Source organism: Choloepus didactylus, chromosome 2, assembly GCF_015220235.1.
Source record: "Choloepus didactylus isolate mChoDid1 chromosome 2, mChoDid1.pri, whole genome shotgun sequence".
In the NCBI taxonomy this organism is placed as follows: domain Eukaryota; kingdom Metazoa; phylum Chordata; class Mammalia; order Pilosa; family Megalonychidae; genus Choloepus; species Choloepus didactylus.
Genome location: NC_051308.1, coordinates 115,575,692 through 115,590,161, shown reverse-complemented (window position 1 = coordinate 115,590,161; position 14,470 = coordinate 115,575,692). Strand labels below are relative to the sequence as shown.

Here is a 14,470-nt window from a genome sequence, read left to right as displayed (position 1 = left end):
GCTAGTTCCTCAATTCCCATCCCAGAGAAGGGATAGTAGAAAGTCTCGACACTTCTAGCCTAACCATACCCTCTCAAAGCCATTCAGCACAAACCAGAGAATGAGATTCCTTCCAAAGGCAATTAGGCATTTGTTGAAAGGACTGTGGGGAAAAGGAGAGCTGGGCTAGACTATCTCTTACAGCTCATATGAGTCTTGGATGGAATTTGGCCTGCTGAAAAAGGCCATCTCTCTCTTACTGGATTGTAAAATCTCCAAGGACTAGGATGTTCAGGTTTCCTTTCTTTTCCCCACTCCCCTGCCTGCATTTTAGTTTGGATTTGGGAGATCTCATTCAGGACATAATCAGTTCCAGTATTTTGTTTTGTTTTGTTTTCAATGAGTTTGCCACATGGTCTTCTCTGTATTGGGTCCTTTTAATTTGAGGGTTATATGTGTTGTAGTGGTTGTGAGTGGAGAGCCACAAGATTTCAAGTTCTGCCATCTCCCTTCTCAACAGGTACCATCATCCTAGACTGTGTCAACATGGACCTTCAAGTTGGAAAGGCAACCCTAAAGGACAAGAAATATGTGGAGAAACTGGAGGCCCTCTTCCCAGATCTTCCCAATAGAAATGATATCTTTGATTCCCTGCAGAAGGCAAAATTTGATGTATCAGGTATAAGGTGTTAAACTGACTTCCCTCCCTGCCATGTGAGGAAACAGGTGAACAGCCTTGTTCATTATATTTGTAAACACCTTTGAAACAATTTCAGAGCATGGATAATGATTTAAATTTTATAACTAAATATAAACCAGAGAGAAACTAGATAGCATGTGAGTCTGCTCATGAACTAATTAATCATTTATTGGATTGTTCTATCTTCGGTCTTAGATAGGATGAGGAGGAATCTATTAAGAATCTCAGAGGTTTCCAGTCTAATCAGAGAATATAGAACTTATAAATAAAATATGCTGAGGGGATATTGAATTAGAGAGCTAGGTAATTGGTTAGGAGTCAGAAGAAACATTTTTAGGGTAAGCATTAAAAGGTCAAAAGAAGCAAACAAAAGATCTACAGTAATCAGGTAACCAGCTATCCTGTTAACTTTAAAAAAAAGAGAGAAAGTACCACATGTGTAGGGATAGAAAGTTAAACAGTACAGAAAGGGGCAAAATCAAAAGTAAAAGCCTCTCTTTTTCCTTTAACCCTTCTCTCCAAAGTCCCTTGCTCCAAAGGTAACTATTGTGACCCAGTAATTTAAAGACATTTTTGATTTTATAGTTGCATTTTCAGTTATCTCCCCTCTTCATTGTCCCAAAGAGATGCTGTGTTTTTCTTTTTCCTTGATCCATCTTGGTGTCCTCAGCTTCCTGGTCTCGGACCCTAGGCTCTCCTGTTGACCCCTAGTCTCACATCCGTTTTCTAGGACTGACCACCGAGCAGATGCTGAGAAAGGACCAGAAAACCATCTACAGACAAGGCACCAAGGTGGCCATTAGTGCAATATATATGGATTTGGAGGTAATTGCAAGATGTGGGCATGGATGGGAAGAGAAAACCTCTAGTTGTGTATGTAACCTTGTCTTCTACTCTAAATTATACCCAGTTATACCTAATCTATTAAACAGGCCTGCTGGCTCACATCCAAAATATACCTGTATGTCTGCTTTTCTCCATCTCTGCTGTAACCACCACAGTCCATCATCTCTCACCTGTAATAGCCTCCATACTAGTTTCCCTGCCTCCACTTTTGTACCCCTACAAACAGTTCTTCCCGCAGCAGACAGAGTGATCTTTTTAAGATGTAAATTAGAACATATCAGCTCCCTCCTTTCATTGCCTTTTTATTGCAATCCTGTTGAAATCTAAATGCCTTACCCTGGTTTACGGGTCCCTACTTGATCTGGCCATAGTCTTTCTGACTTCAGCTCATTCCACTCCTACTCACAATACTGAAGCCATAGTAGCCTTCTTTCTGTTTCTTGAACCACTAAGCTCATCCCCAACTCAGTGCCTTTGCAGTTGCCTTTGTCTTTGCAAAACTGGTTCCTCCTTATCATTCAGGTCTCAGCTCAGTTGTCTCCAATTTTGATAGGCTTTTCCTGACCACAATAACTGAAGTCTTGTCCCCTGTGCTCAAAAATCTCTAGCAGTTAGCTTGTTTTGTTTTCATCCTAGCACTAAACACTGAAATTATCCAGTTTCATGGTTTCCTTGTTTGTTGTCTGTGTCCCTCTACTAGTTTATCAGCTCCACCAGAGCAGGATTCCTGTTTCTTTTGTTTCTGCTGTATCTCCAGCACCTTTGACAGTGCTGGGCACATAGTGGATGCTCAGTAAATTTTGTTGAAAGTGTAAATGAATATTACTTTGATAATGATGGTTTAAAAAAACTTTTTTTTCTATTAGAGAAGTTGTAGGTTTATAGAAAAATCATGCAGAAAATACAGAGTTCCCATACTCCCCAGCCCCCATTACAATACTTTGAATTAGTGTGGTACCTTTACTGCAGTTGATGAAAGAATATTATTATAATTGTACTATTAAGTGTGGTCCATTGTTTATATAAAGTTTCACACTTTGTATTATACAGTCCTATATTCTTTTTGAAAACTTTTATTTTAGTAACATATATAATTGAAAATTTTCCTTTTTAACCACATTCAAATATATAATTCAGTGTTGTTAATTATGTTCACAATGTTGTGTTACCGTCACCAACATCAGTACTAAAACTTTTCCATCACCCCATTCTGTCCCAATTAGGCAATAACTCCCGATTCCCCTCTGCCGCTATGATCCCTGGTAAACTATATTCTAGTTTCTGACTAGGAATTTGCTTATTCTAAATGATTTAGTGTTACTGAGATCATACAATATTTGTCCTTTTGTATCTGGCTTATTTCACACAGCATGATATCTTTAGGGTTCATCCATGTTGTTACATGTATCAGAACTTCATTCCTTTTCTTGGTGTAATGATCTTCCATTGTATATATTTACCACATTTTCCTTATCCATTCATCTGTCGATGGTCACTTAGGTTGCTTCCGTCTTTCGGCAATTGTGAATAATCCTGCTGTGAACATCGGTGTGCAAGTACCTGTTCAAGTCCCTGCTTTCAGTTCTTTTCATATATATCTAGAAGTGGGATTGCTGGGTCATATGGTAATTCTATACTTGACTTTCTGAGAAACTACCAAACTCTTTTCCACAGTGGTTGCGCCATTTTACAATCCCACCAACCATGAACTAGTGTTCCTATTTCTCCTAATCCTCTCCAACACTTATTTTCCTTTTTTTCTTTTTTAAATAGTAGCCATACTAGTGGATATGAACTGGTATCTCATTGTGGTTTTGATTTACATTTCCCTAATGGCTAATGATGTTGAGCATCTTTTCACGTACTTTTGGGCATTTGTCTGTCTTTTCTGGAGAAATGTCGGTTAAGTCTTTTGCCTGTTTTTTAATTGGCTTGTTTGTTTTTTGTTGAATTGTAGGATTTCTCTATATATTCTGAATAGTAACCCTTATCTGATACATCATTTCCAAATAATTTTCTCTCTTTCTGTAGGTTGCTTTTTTACTTTAATGATGAAGTCCTTTGATGGATGAAAGTTTTTAATTTTGATGAGGTCCCATTTATTTTTTTATTTTTCTTTTGATGCTTGTGCTTTTGGTGTAAAGTCTAAGAAACCATTGCCTAGCACAAGGTCCTGAAGATGCTTCCCTATGTTTTCTTCTAGGAGTTTTATAGTCCTTATTCTTTTTTTTTTTAAATTAAATTCAGTATTATTGAAATACATTTGCACACCATACAATCATCCATGGTATACAATCCACTGTCCACAGTATGATAACATAATTATGCGTTCATCACCACAATCTATCTCTGAACATTTTCCTTACATCAGAAAGAACCAGAACAAGAATAAAAAATAAAAGTGAAAAAAGAACACCCAAGTCATCCCCCCATCCCACCCCATTATAGTCCTTATTCTTATATTTAGGTCTTGGATCCATTTTGAGTTAATTTTTCTATATGGCATGAGTTTTTTTTGTTTTTTTTTTTAAAGAGTAAAATACGTTCAGTAGATCTAATTTTTAGCACAACCAAACAAGAATAGGAAAAGTATAATAGGAATAATTAAAATTAATGTCTAAGACACAGTAAACAATGAGATATAAATGAGGAAACAAGATTTTAGGCTGCTGGAAAAAAAGAAATGCTTTGTTTACTGTGTTTCCAATGGGTCTGCAAATTATGAATGTGCAGCCTGTTTTTTTTTAAATACAGTTTTATTGAGATATATTCACATACCGTATAATCATCTACAGTGTACAGTCAGTTATTCACACTACCATCATATAGTTGTGCATTCATCACCAGAATGAATTTTTGAACATTTTCCTTATTCCAAAAGAAATAAAAGTAAAATAAGAACACTTAAAACATTCCGTCCCCCCAATCCCACCCTATTTTTCATTTAGGTTTTGTCCCCATTTTTCAACTCATCTGTCCATACACTGGATAAAGGGAGTGTGACCCACCAGGTTTTCACAGTCACGTAGTCACACCGCGTAAGCTACATAGTTATGCAATCACATTCAGGAATCAAGTTTGTTGGGTTGCAGTTTGACACTTTCGGGTATTTCCTTCTAGTTATTCCAATACACTAGAAACTAAAGAGGGATATCTATATAGCATATAAGAATGCCCTCCAGAGTGACCTCTTGACTCCATTTGAAATCTCTCAGCCCCTGAAACTTTCATTTCTCTTCCCCATTTTGGTCAAGAAGATTTTCTCAGTCCCACCATGCCAAGTCCAGGCTCATCCCTGGGAGTCACGTCCCACATTGCCAGGGAGATTTCCATTCCTGGGAATCAAGTCCCATGTAGCAGGGAGGGCAGTGAGTTCACTGCTGTGTGGGCTTAGAGAGAGGAGGTGGGCACATCTGAGCAACAAAGAGGTTCTCAGGGGGAGACTCTTAGGCACAATTATAAGTAGTCTTAGACTCTCCTTTGCAGTAACAAGCTTTATAAGGGCAAATCCCAAGATTGAGGGCTCATCCTCCTAAATTGTTAGTCTTCTATGTTTGTGAGAGTATCAGTAATAACCTAGGTTGGGAAGTACAACATTTCTGCATTTTCCCCTGGTTCCTCAGGGGGGCCCTGCAAATATATTTTTATTCTCTGCTAAAATTACTTTGGTATATATCGGGATTTCACCCTAACCTGTACAAACCTACCAGATCTCACTTCCTATTCATAGTTCCATGTAATTATGGTGTTTGAATAAACTGACCATACAAGTTAAATTATTTAGTGTGCTACAGAAAATACAGATCCTGCACCAAATGAACATCTCTTCCCTTGGTCTCACACAGAGGTTTAAGTTTTAAAACACATCAGTATCATCCTTTACCCTTTGGCCTGATTTGCCTTAGTCCTAACCAGATCCACTTCATTTGTATCTCTAATTGAAGTCTGAACTCTTTCAGCTTAACAGTTGCTGAATGGGGTAATCCTGACATTCACAGATGCCGAGCTCTAGCTCTGAGTCTCAGGTGTCACACAGATACCCAAAGTTCCGGAGACTGACCAGGTTATACACAAGGAGCTCAGCATCTTGGAATTTAAAGATAACCATTACAACTCAGGAATAGATGTGAATGCTGTAAGAGCTTACAATCTAGGGACCATTACAGTAAGTGTTCCCCTGATAAGCTGTGCTCTAAGATTCAATTCTCAGAGTTTGCACATTACAGTTAGTCCATATCAGTAAGGCATTATTAGGTTTGTCTTTTCATTTCTGGCATAATTCATTCAAAATGCTGTCCTCAATATCGGTCTGGTTTACTTTTGTTTAACCGAAATAATAAAACACAATTTCTTTTATTTTCCTCTGTAACTTGCTTTAATATTATTATTATTATTATTATTATCATCATTTTAATGTGTATATAAGGGGAAGGAGGTAATTTCCTAAATATAACTTGCTTTTAACATTTGTGATTTTCTGCCTTTGGGACCTCCCAGTTGGGTTATAAAATTGGAATGTAATTGTTGAATTTAGTTCAATATTTCTGTAAAATGCATTCTTTTCTCCATACAGTATTTCTCATTTCTTATTCCTTCAGCTTTATGTATGCATAAAACATGCCATAGTGGAATTGATTGTTGAATGCCATCATGTTCATTTGTACCTCATGCTCATAAAACACATCCTCCAACGTCTTTTCCTCATTGCCATCAACTATGGCCTCAAAGAGGCTTGTATACTCCATAAAGATCCACTGCTCTCTTCATCTGTTCAAAGTCTTCTGCTTGGGCCAAAGGTGCAATCTCTCAGGATAGAGCTTGCCACAGGTTGGGTAAAGGGACTCCCAGTCCTCTCTGCTCAATTCAGTGCCAAAGGAGTTAAGAGTGATGATAAAATAAAAGCATGTCTGTCAGCTTCAAACCCAAGAATGGGGCACATAATTTCTGCATTTCTCCTTCCTTTTTTTGCATATGGAAATTCAGTTTTCCCAGACCTACTTGCTGAGATTGAGTGGACTTGGCAACCTTGTCAAAAATCAGTTGGCCATAGATGTGAAGGTCTATTCCTGAGCCCTCAGTTTGATTCCGTTGGTCTTTATGTCTGTCCTTGTGCCTGTACCATGCTGTTTTGACTACTGAAGCTTATTAATAAGTGTTAAAAATGGGAAATGAGTGTCCTTCAACTTCTTTTTCAAGATGTTTTTAGTTATTTGGGGCCCCTTACCCTTCCATATAAATTTTTTTTTTAATCATCATTTTATTGAGATATATTCACATACCACGCAGTCATACAAAACAAATCGTACTTTCGATTGTTTACAGTACCATTACATAGTTGTACATTCATTACCTAAATCAATCCCTGACACCTTCATTAGCACACACACAAAATAACAAGAATAATAATTAGAGTGAAAAAGAGCAATTGAAGTAAAAAAGAACACTGGATACCTTTGTCTGTTTGTTTCCTTCCCCTATTTTTCTACTCATCCATCCATAAACTAGACAAAGTGGAGTGTGGTCCTTATGGCTTTCCCAATCCCATTGTCACCCCTCATAAGCTACATTTTTATACAACTGTCTTCAAGATTCATGGGTTCTGGGTTGTAGTTTGATAGTTTCAGGTATCTACCACCAGCTACCCCAATTCTTTAGAACCTAAAAAGGGTTGTCTAAAGTGTGCGTAAGAGTGCCCTCCAGAGTGACCTCTCAGCTTGTTTTGGAATCTCTCTGCCACTGAAGCTTATTTCATTTCTTTCACATCCCCCTTTTGGTCAAGAAGATGTTCTCCGTCCCACGATGCCGGGTCTACATTCCTCCCCGGGAGTCATATTCTACGTTGCCAGGGAGATTCACTCCCCTGGGTGTCTGATCCCATGCAGGGGGGAGGGCAGTGATTTCACCTTTCAAGTTGGCTTAGCCAGAGAGAGACGGCCACATCTGAGCAACAAAGAGGCATTCAGGAGGAGACTCTTAGGCACAAATATAGGGAGGCCTAGCCTCTCCTTTGCAGCAACCGTCTTCCCAAGGGTAAAACTTATGGTAGAGGGCTCAACCCATCAAACCACCAGTCCCCTATGTCTGTGGTCATGTTAGCAACCATGGAGGTGGGTTAGGCGAATACCCCTGCACTCTCCACAGGCTCCTCAAGGGGGCACTACATCTTTTTTTTTTTTCCTTGTTTTTCTTTCTTTCTTTTTTTTTTTTTTAACTTTCCCTTCTTTTTTAAATCAACTGTATGAAAAAAAAAGTTAAAAAGAAAACAAACATACAATAAAAGAACATTTCAAAGAGACCATAACAAGGGAGTAAGAAAAAGACAACTAACCTAAGATAACTGCTTAACTTCCAACATGTTCCTACTTTACCCCAAGAAAGTTACCTAATATAGCAACATTTCAGTGAACTTGTTCCTACTATATCCATCAGAATTTAACAGACCATAGTCATTTCTGGGCATCCCCAGAACATTAAATAGCTTATCTGTTCTTCTTGGATTATTGTTCCCCCTTCCTTAATTGCTCTCTACTGCTAGTTCCCCTACATTCTACATTATAAACCATTTGTTTTACATTTTTCAAAGTTCACATTAGTGGTAGCATATAATATTTCTCTTTTTGTGCCTTATTTCACTCAGCATTATGTCTTCAACGTTCATCCATGTTGTCATATGTTTCACGAGATCGTTCCTTCTTACTGCCGCGTAGTATTCCATCGTGTGTATATACCACATTTTATTTATCCACTCATCTGTTGAAGGACATTTGGGTTGTTTCCATCTCTTGGCAATTGTGAATAATGCTGCTATGAACATTGGCGTGCAGATATCTGTTCGTGTCACTGCTTTCCGATCTTCCGGGTATATACCGAGAAGTGCAATCGCTGGATCGAATGGTAGCTCTATATCTAGTTTTCTAAGGAACTGCCAGACTGACTTCCAGAGTGGCTGAACCATTATACAGTCCCACCAACAATGAATAAGAGTTCCAATTTCTCCACATCCCCTCCAGCATTTGTAGTTTCCTGTTTGTTTAATGGCAGCCATTCTAACCGGTGTTAGATGGTATCTCATTGTGGTTTTAATTTGCATCTCTCTAATAGCTAGTGAAGCTGAACATTTTTTCATGTGTTTCTTGGCCATTTGTATTTCCTCTTCAGAGAACTGTCTTTTCATATCTTTTGCCCAATTATAAAATGGGCTGTCTGTACTATTGTCATTGAGTTGTAGGATTTCTTTGTATATGCAAGATATCAGTCTTTTGTCAGATACATGGTTTCCAAAAATTTTTTCCCATTGAGTTGGCTGCCTCTTTACCTTTTTGAGAAATTCCTTTGAGGTGCAGAAACTTCTAAGCTTGAGGAGTTCCCATTTATCTATTTTCTCTTTTGTTGCTTGTGCTTTGGGTGTAAAGTCTAGGAAGTGGCCTCCTAATACAAGGTCTTGAAGATGTTTTCCTACATTATCTTCTAGGAGTTTTATGGTACTTTCTTTTATATTGAGATCTTTGGTCCATTTTGAGTTAATTTTTGTGTAGGGGGTGAGGTAGGGGTCTTCTTTCATTCTTTTGGATATGGATATCCAACTCTCCCAGCCCCATTTGTTGAAAAGACCATTATGACTCAGTTCAGTGACTTTGGGGGCCTTATCAAAGATGAGTCGGCCATAGATCTGAGGGTCTATCTCTGAATTCTCAATTCGATTCCATTGATCTATATGTCTATCTTTGTGCCAGTACCATGCTGTTTTGGCCACTGTGGCTTTATAATAAGCTTCAAAGTCAGGGAGTGTAAGTCCTCCCACTTCGTTTTTCTTTTTTAGAGTGTCTTTAGCAATTCGAGGCATCTTCCCTTTCCAAATAAATTTGATAACTAGCTTTTCCAAGTCTGCAAAGTAGGTTGTTGGAATTTTGATTGGGATTGCATTGAATCTGTAGATGAGTTTGGGTAGAATTGACATCTTAATGACATTTAGCCTTCCTATCCATGAACATGGAATATTTTTCCATCTTTTAAGGTCCCCTTCTATTTCTTTTAGTAGAGTTATGTAGTTTTCTTTGTATAGGTCTTTTACATCTTTGGTTAAGTTTATTCCTAGGTACTTGATTTTTTTAGTTGCTATTGAAAATGGTATCTTTTTCTTGAGTGTCTCTTCAGTTTGTTCATTTCTAGCATATAGAAACATTACTGACTTATGTGCATTAATCTTGTATCCCGCTACTTTGCTAAATTTGTTTATTAGCTCTAGTAGCTGTATCGTCGATTTCTCAGGGTTTTCTAGATATAAGATCATATCATCTGGAAACAATGACAGTTTTACTTCTTCTTTTCCAATTTGGATGCCTTTTATTTCTTTGTCTTGCCAGATTACCCTGGCTAGCACTTCCAGCACAATGTTGAATAACAGTGGTGACAGCGGGCATCCTTGTCTTGTTCCTGATCTTAGAGGGAAGGCTTTCAGTCTCTCACCGTTGAGTACTATGCTGGCTGTGGGTTTTTCATATATGCTCTTTATCATGTTGAGGAAGTTTCCTTCAATTCCTACCTTTTGAAGTGTTTTTATCAAAAAGGGATGTTGGATTTTGTCAAATGCTTTTTCAGCATCTGTTGAGATGATCAATTGATTTTTCCCTTTCGAGTTTTTAATGTGTTGTAATACATTGATTGTTTTTCTTATGTTGAACCATCCTTGCATGCCTGGAATGAACCCCACTTGGTCATGGTGTATGATTTTTTTTTTTTTTTTTTTTTTTTTTTTTTTGTAATCATGTTTTATTGTTGAATACAGCATATATACATAAAGGCAATAGCTTTCGGAGTGAAATTTAACAAGTAGTAAATTTCAAAAAATATTATAGGTTACAATTCCACAGTTTCAGTTATTTCCTTATTAGGAAATATAACAAGTGTACAAAAAGGTGATATCTTTCAGAGTTTCAAGGTATGCCTTAACAAGTAGATACATAGGAAATTTCCAAAGTTGTTATGAGTTGTAGTACCATAGTTTCAATCATTTCCTTGTTGTGAAATAGAACATATATATACACAAAGATATAACTTTCAAATTACAATTTAACAAGTAGCTATAGAGCAAATTCCAAAGGATGCTGTGGGTTACAGTGCCACCATTTCAGTTCTTTCCTTCTACCTATTCTTTTTTTTTTTTTTTTTTTTTTTAATCATCATTTTATTGAGATATATTCACATACCACGGAGTCATACAAAACAAATTGTACTTTCGATTGTTTACAGTACCATTACATAGTTGTACATTCATCACCTAAATCAATCCCTGACACCTTCATTAGCACACACACAAAAATAACAAGAATAATAATTAGAGTGAAAAAGAGCAATTGAAGTAAAAAAGAACACTAGGTACCTTTGTCTGTTTGTTTGCTTCCCCTACTTTTCTACACATCCATCCATAAACTAGACAAAGTGGAGTTTGGTCCTTATGGCATTCCCAATCCCACTGTCACCCCTCATAAGCTACATTTTTATACAACTGTCTTCGAGATTCATGGGTTCTGGGTTGTAGTTTAATAGTTTCAGGTATCCACCACCAGCTACCCCAATTCTTTAGAACCTAAAAAAGGTTGTCTAAAGTGTGCGTAAGAGTGCCCACCAGAGTGATCTCTCGGCTCGTTTTGGAATCTCTCTGCCACTGAAGCTTATTTCATTTCCTTTCACATCCCCCTTTTGGTCAAGAAGATGTTCTCCATCCCACGATGCCGGGTCTACATTCCTCCCCGGGAGTCATATTCCACGTTGCCAGGGAGATTCACTTCCCTGGGTGTCTGATCCCACGTAGGGGGGAGGGCAGTGATTTCACCTTTCAAGTTGGCTTAGCCAGAGAGAGAGGGCCACATCTGAGCAACAAAGAGGCATTCAGGAGGAGACTCTTAGGCACAAATACAGGGACGCCTAGCCTCTCCTTTGAAGCAACCGTCTTCCCAAGGGTAAAACTTATGGTAGAGGGCTCAACCCATCAAACCACCAGTCCCCTATGTCTGTGGTCATGTTAGCAACCATGGAGGTGGGGTAGGCGAATACCCCTGCATTGTCCACAGGCTCCTCAAGGGGGCACTACATCTTTTTTTTTTTTTTTCCTTGTTTGTCTTTTTTCTTTTCTTTTTTTTTTTTTAACTTTCCCTTCTTTTTTCAAATCAACTGTATGAAAAAAAAAGTTAAAAAGAAAACAAACATACAATAAAAGAACATTTCAAAGAGACCATAGCAAGGGAGTAAGAAAAAGACAACTAACCTAAGATAACTGCTTAACTTCCAACATGTTCCTACTTTACCCCAAGAAAGTTACATAATATAGCAACATTTCAGTGAACTTGTTCCTACTACATCCATCAGAAATTAACAGACCATAGTCATTTCTGGGCGTCCCCAGAACGTTAAATAGCTTATCTGTTCTTCTTGGATTATTGTTCCCCCTTCCTTAATTGCTCTCTACTGCTAGTTCCCCTACATTCTACATTATAAACCATTTGTTTTACATTTTTCAAAGTTCACATTAGTGGTAGCATATAATATTTCTCTTTTTGTGCCTGGCTTATTTCGCTCAGCATTATGTCTTCAAGGTTCATCCATGTTGTCATATGTTTCACCAGATCGTTCCTTCTTACTGCCGCGTAGTATTCCATCGTGTGTATATACCACATTTTATTTATCCACTCATCTGTTGAAGGACATTTGGGTTGTTTCCATCTCTTGGCAATTGTGAATAATGCTGCTATGAACATTGGCGTGCAGATATCTGTTCATGTCACTGCTTTCCAATCTTCCGGGTATATACCGAGAAGTGCAATCGCTGGATCGAATGGTAGCTCTATATCTAGTTTTCTAAGGAACTGCCAGACTGACTTCCAGAGTGGCTGAACCATTATACAGTCCCACCAACAATGAATAAGAGTTCCAATTTCTCCACATCCCCTCCAGCATTTGTAGTTTCCTGTTTGTTTAATGGCAGCCATTCTAACCGGTGTTAGATGGTATCTCATTGTGGTTTTAATTTGCATCTCTCTAATAGCTAGTGAAGCTGAACATTTTTTCATGTGTTTCTTGGCCATTTGTATTTCCTCTTCAGAGAACTGTCTTTTCATATCTTTTGCCCATTTTATAATTGGGCTGTCTGTACTATTGTCATTGAGTTGTAGGATTTCTTTGTATATGCAAGATATCAGTCTTTTGTCAGATACATGGTTTCCAAAAATTTTTTCCCATTGAGTTGGCTGCCTCTTTACCTTTTTGAGAAATTCCTTTGAGGTGCAGAAACTTCTAAGCTTGAGGAGTTCCCGTTTATCTATTTTCTCTTTTGTTGCTTGTGCTTTGGGTGTAAAGTCTAGGAAGTGGCCTCCTAATACAAGGTCTTGAAGATGTTTTCCTACATTATCTTCTAGGAGTTTTATGGTACTTTCTTTTATATTGAGATCTTTGGTCCATTTTGAGTTAATTTTTGTGTAGGGGGTGAGGTAGGGGTCTTCTTTCATTCTTTTGGATATGGATATCCAACTCTCCCAGCCCCATTTGTTGAAAAGACCATTATGACTCAGTTCAGTGACTTTGGGGGCCTTATCAAAGATGAGTCGGCCATAGATCTGAGGGTCTATCTCTGAATTCTCAATTCGATTCCATTGATCTATATGTCTATCTTTGTGCCAGTACCATGCTGTTTTGGCCACTGTGGCTTTATAATAAGCTTCAAAGTCAGGGAGTGTAAGTCCTCCCACTTCGTTTTTCTTTTTTAGAGTGTCTTTAGCAATTCGAGGCATCTTCCCTTTCCAAATAAATTTGATAACTAGCTTTTCCAAGTCTGCAAAGTAGGTTGTTGGAATTTTGATTGGGATTGCATTGAATCTGTAGATGAGTTTGGGTAGAATTGACATCTTAATGACATTTAGCCTTCCTATCCATGAACATGGAATATTTTTCCATCTTTTAAGGTCCCCTTCTATTTCTTTTAGTAGAGTTATGTAGTTTTCTTTGTATAGGTCTTTTACATCTTTGGTTAAGTTTATTCCTAGGTACTTGATTTTTTTAGTTGCTATTGAAAATGGTATCTTTTTCTTGAGTGTCTCTTCAGTTTGTTCATTTCTAGCATATAGAAACATTACTGACTTATGTGCATTAATCTTGTATCCCGCTACTTTGCTAAATTTGTTTATTAGCTCTAGTAGCTGTATCGTCGATTTCTCAGGGTTTTCTAGATATAAGATCATATCATCTGGAAACAATGACAGTTTTACTTCTTCTTTTCCAATTTGGATGCCTTTTATTTCTTTGTCTTGCCGGATTACCCTAGCTAGCACTTCCAGCACAATGTTGAATAACAGTGGTGACAGCGGGCATCCTTGTCTTGTTCCTGATCTTAGAGGGAAGGCTTTCAGTCTCTCACCGTTGAGTACTATGCTGGCTGTGGGTTTTTCATATATGCTCTTTATCATGTTGAGGAAGTTTCCTTCAATTCCTACCTTTTGAAGTGTTTTTATCAAAAAGGGATGTTGGATTTTGTCAAATGCTTTTTCAGCATCTGTTGAGATGATCAATTGATTTTTCCCTTTCGAGTTTTTAATGTGTTGTAATACATTGATTGTTTTTCTTATGTTGAACCATCCTTGCATGCCTGGAATGAACCCCACTTGGTCATGGTGTATGATTTTTTTAATGTGTCTTTGGATTCGATTTGCAAGTATTTTGTTGAGGATTTTTGCATCTATATTCATTAGGGAGATTGGCCGGTAGTTTTCCTTTTTTGTAGCATCTTTGCCTGGTTTTGGTATTAGATTGATGTTAGCTTCATAAAATGAGTTAGGTAGTGTTCCCTTTTCTTCAATGTTTTGAAAGAGTTTGAGTAAGATTGGTGTCAGTTCTTTCTGGAAAGTTTGGTAGAATTTCCCTGTGAAGCCATCTGGCCCTGGGCATTTATTTGTGGGA

General features: G+C 37.8%; 1 protein-coding gene across 3 annotated transcripts in view; it reads left to right on the top strand.

Annotated features, from left to right (window-relative positions):
• PRUNE1 (prune exopolyphosphatase 1) overlaps positions 1-14,470 on the top strand; it is a 34,587-nt gene that overhangs the window by 8,480 nt on the left and 11,637 nt on the right. For 2 of the 3 annotated variants that reach the window (XM_037826036.1, XM_037826035.1), the window contains exons 5-6: positions 500-658; positions 1,410-1,504. In XM_037826036.1, the coding sequence (XP_037681964.1) occupies positions 500-658; positions 1,410-1,504 (254 nt within the window). The remainder of the gene's footprint in view (positions 1-499; positions 659-1,409; positions 1,505-14,470) is intronic. The other variant, XM_037826037.1, reaches the window with a different exon arrangement.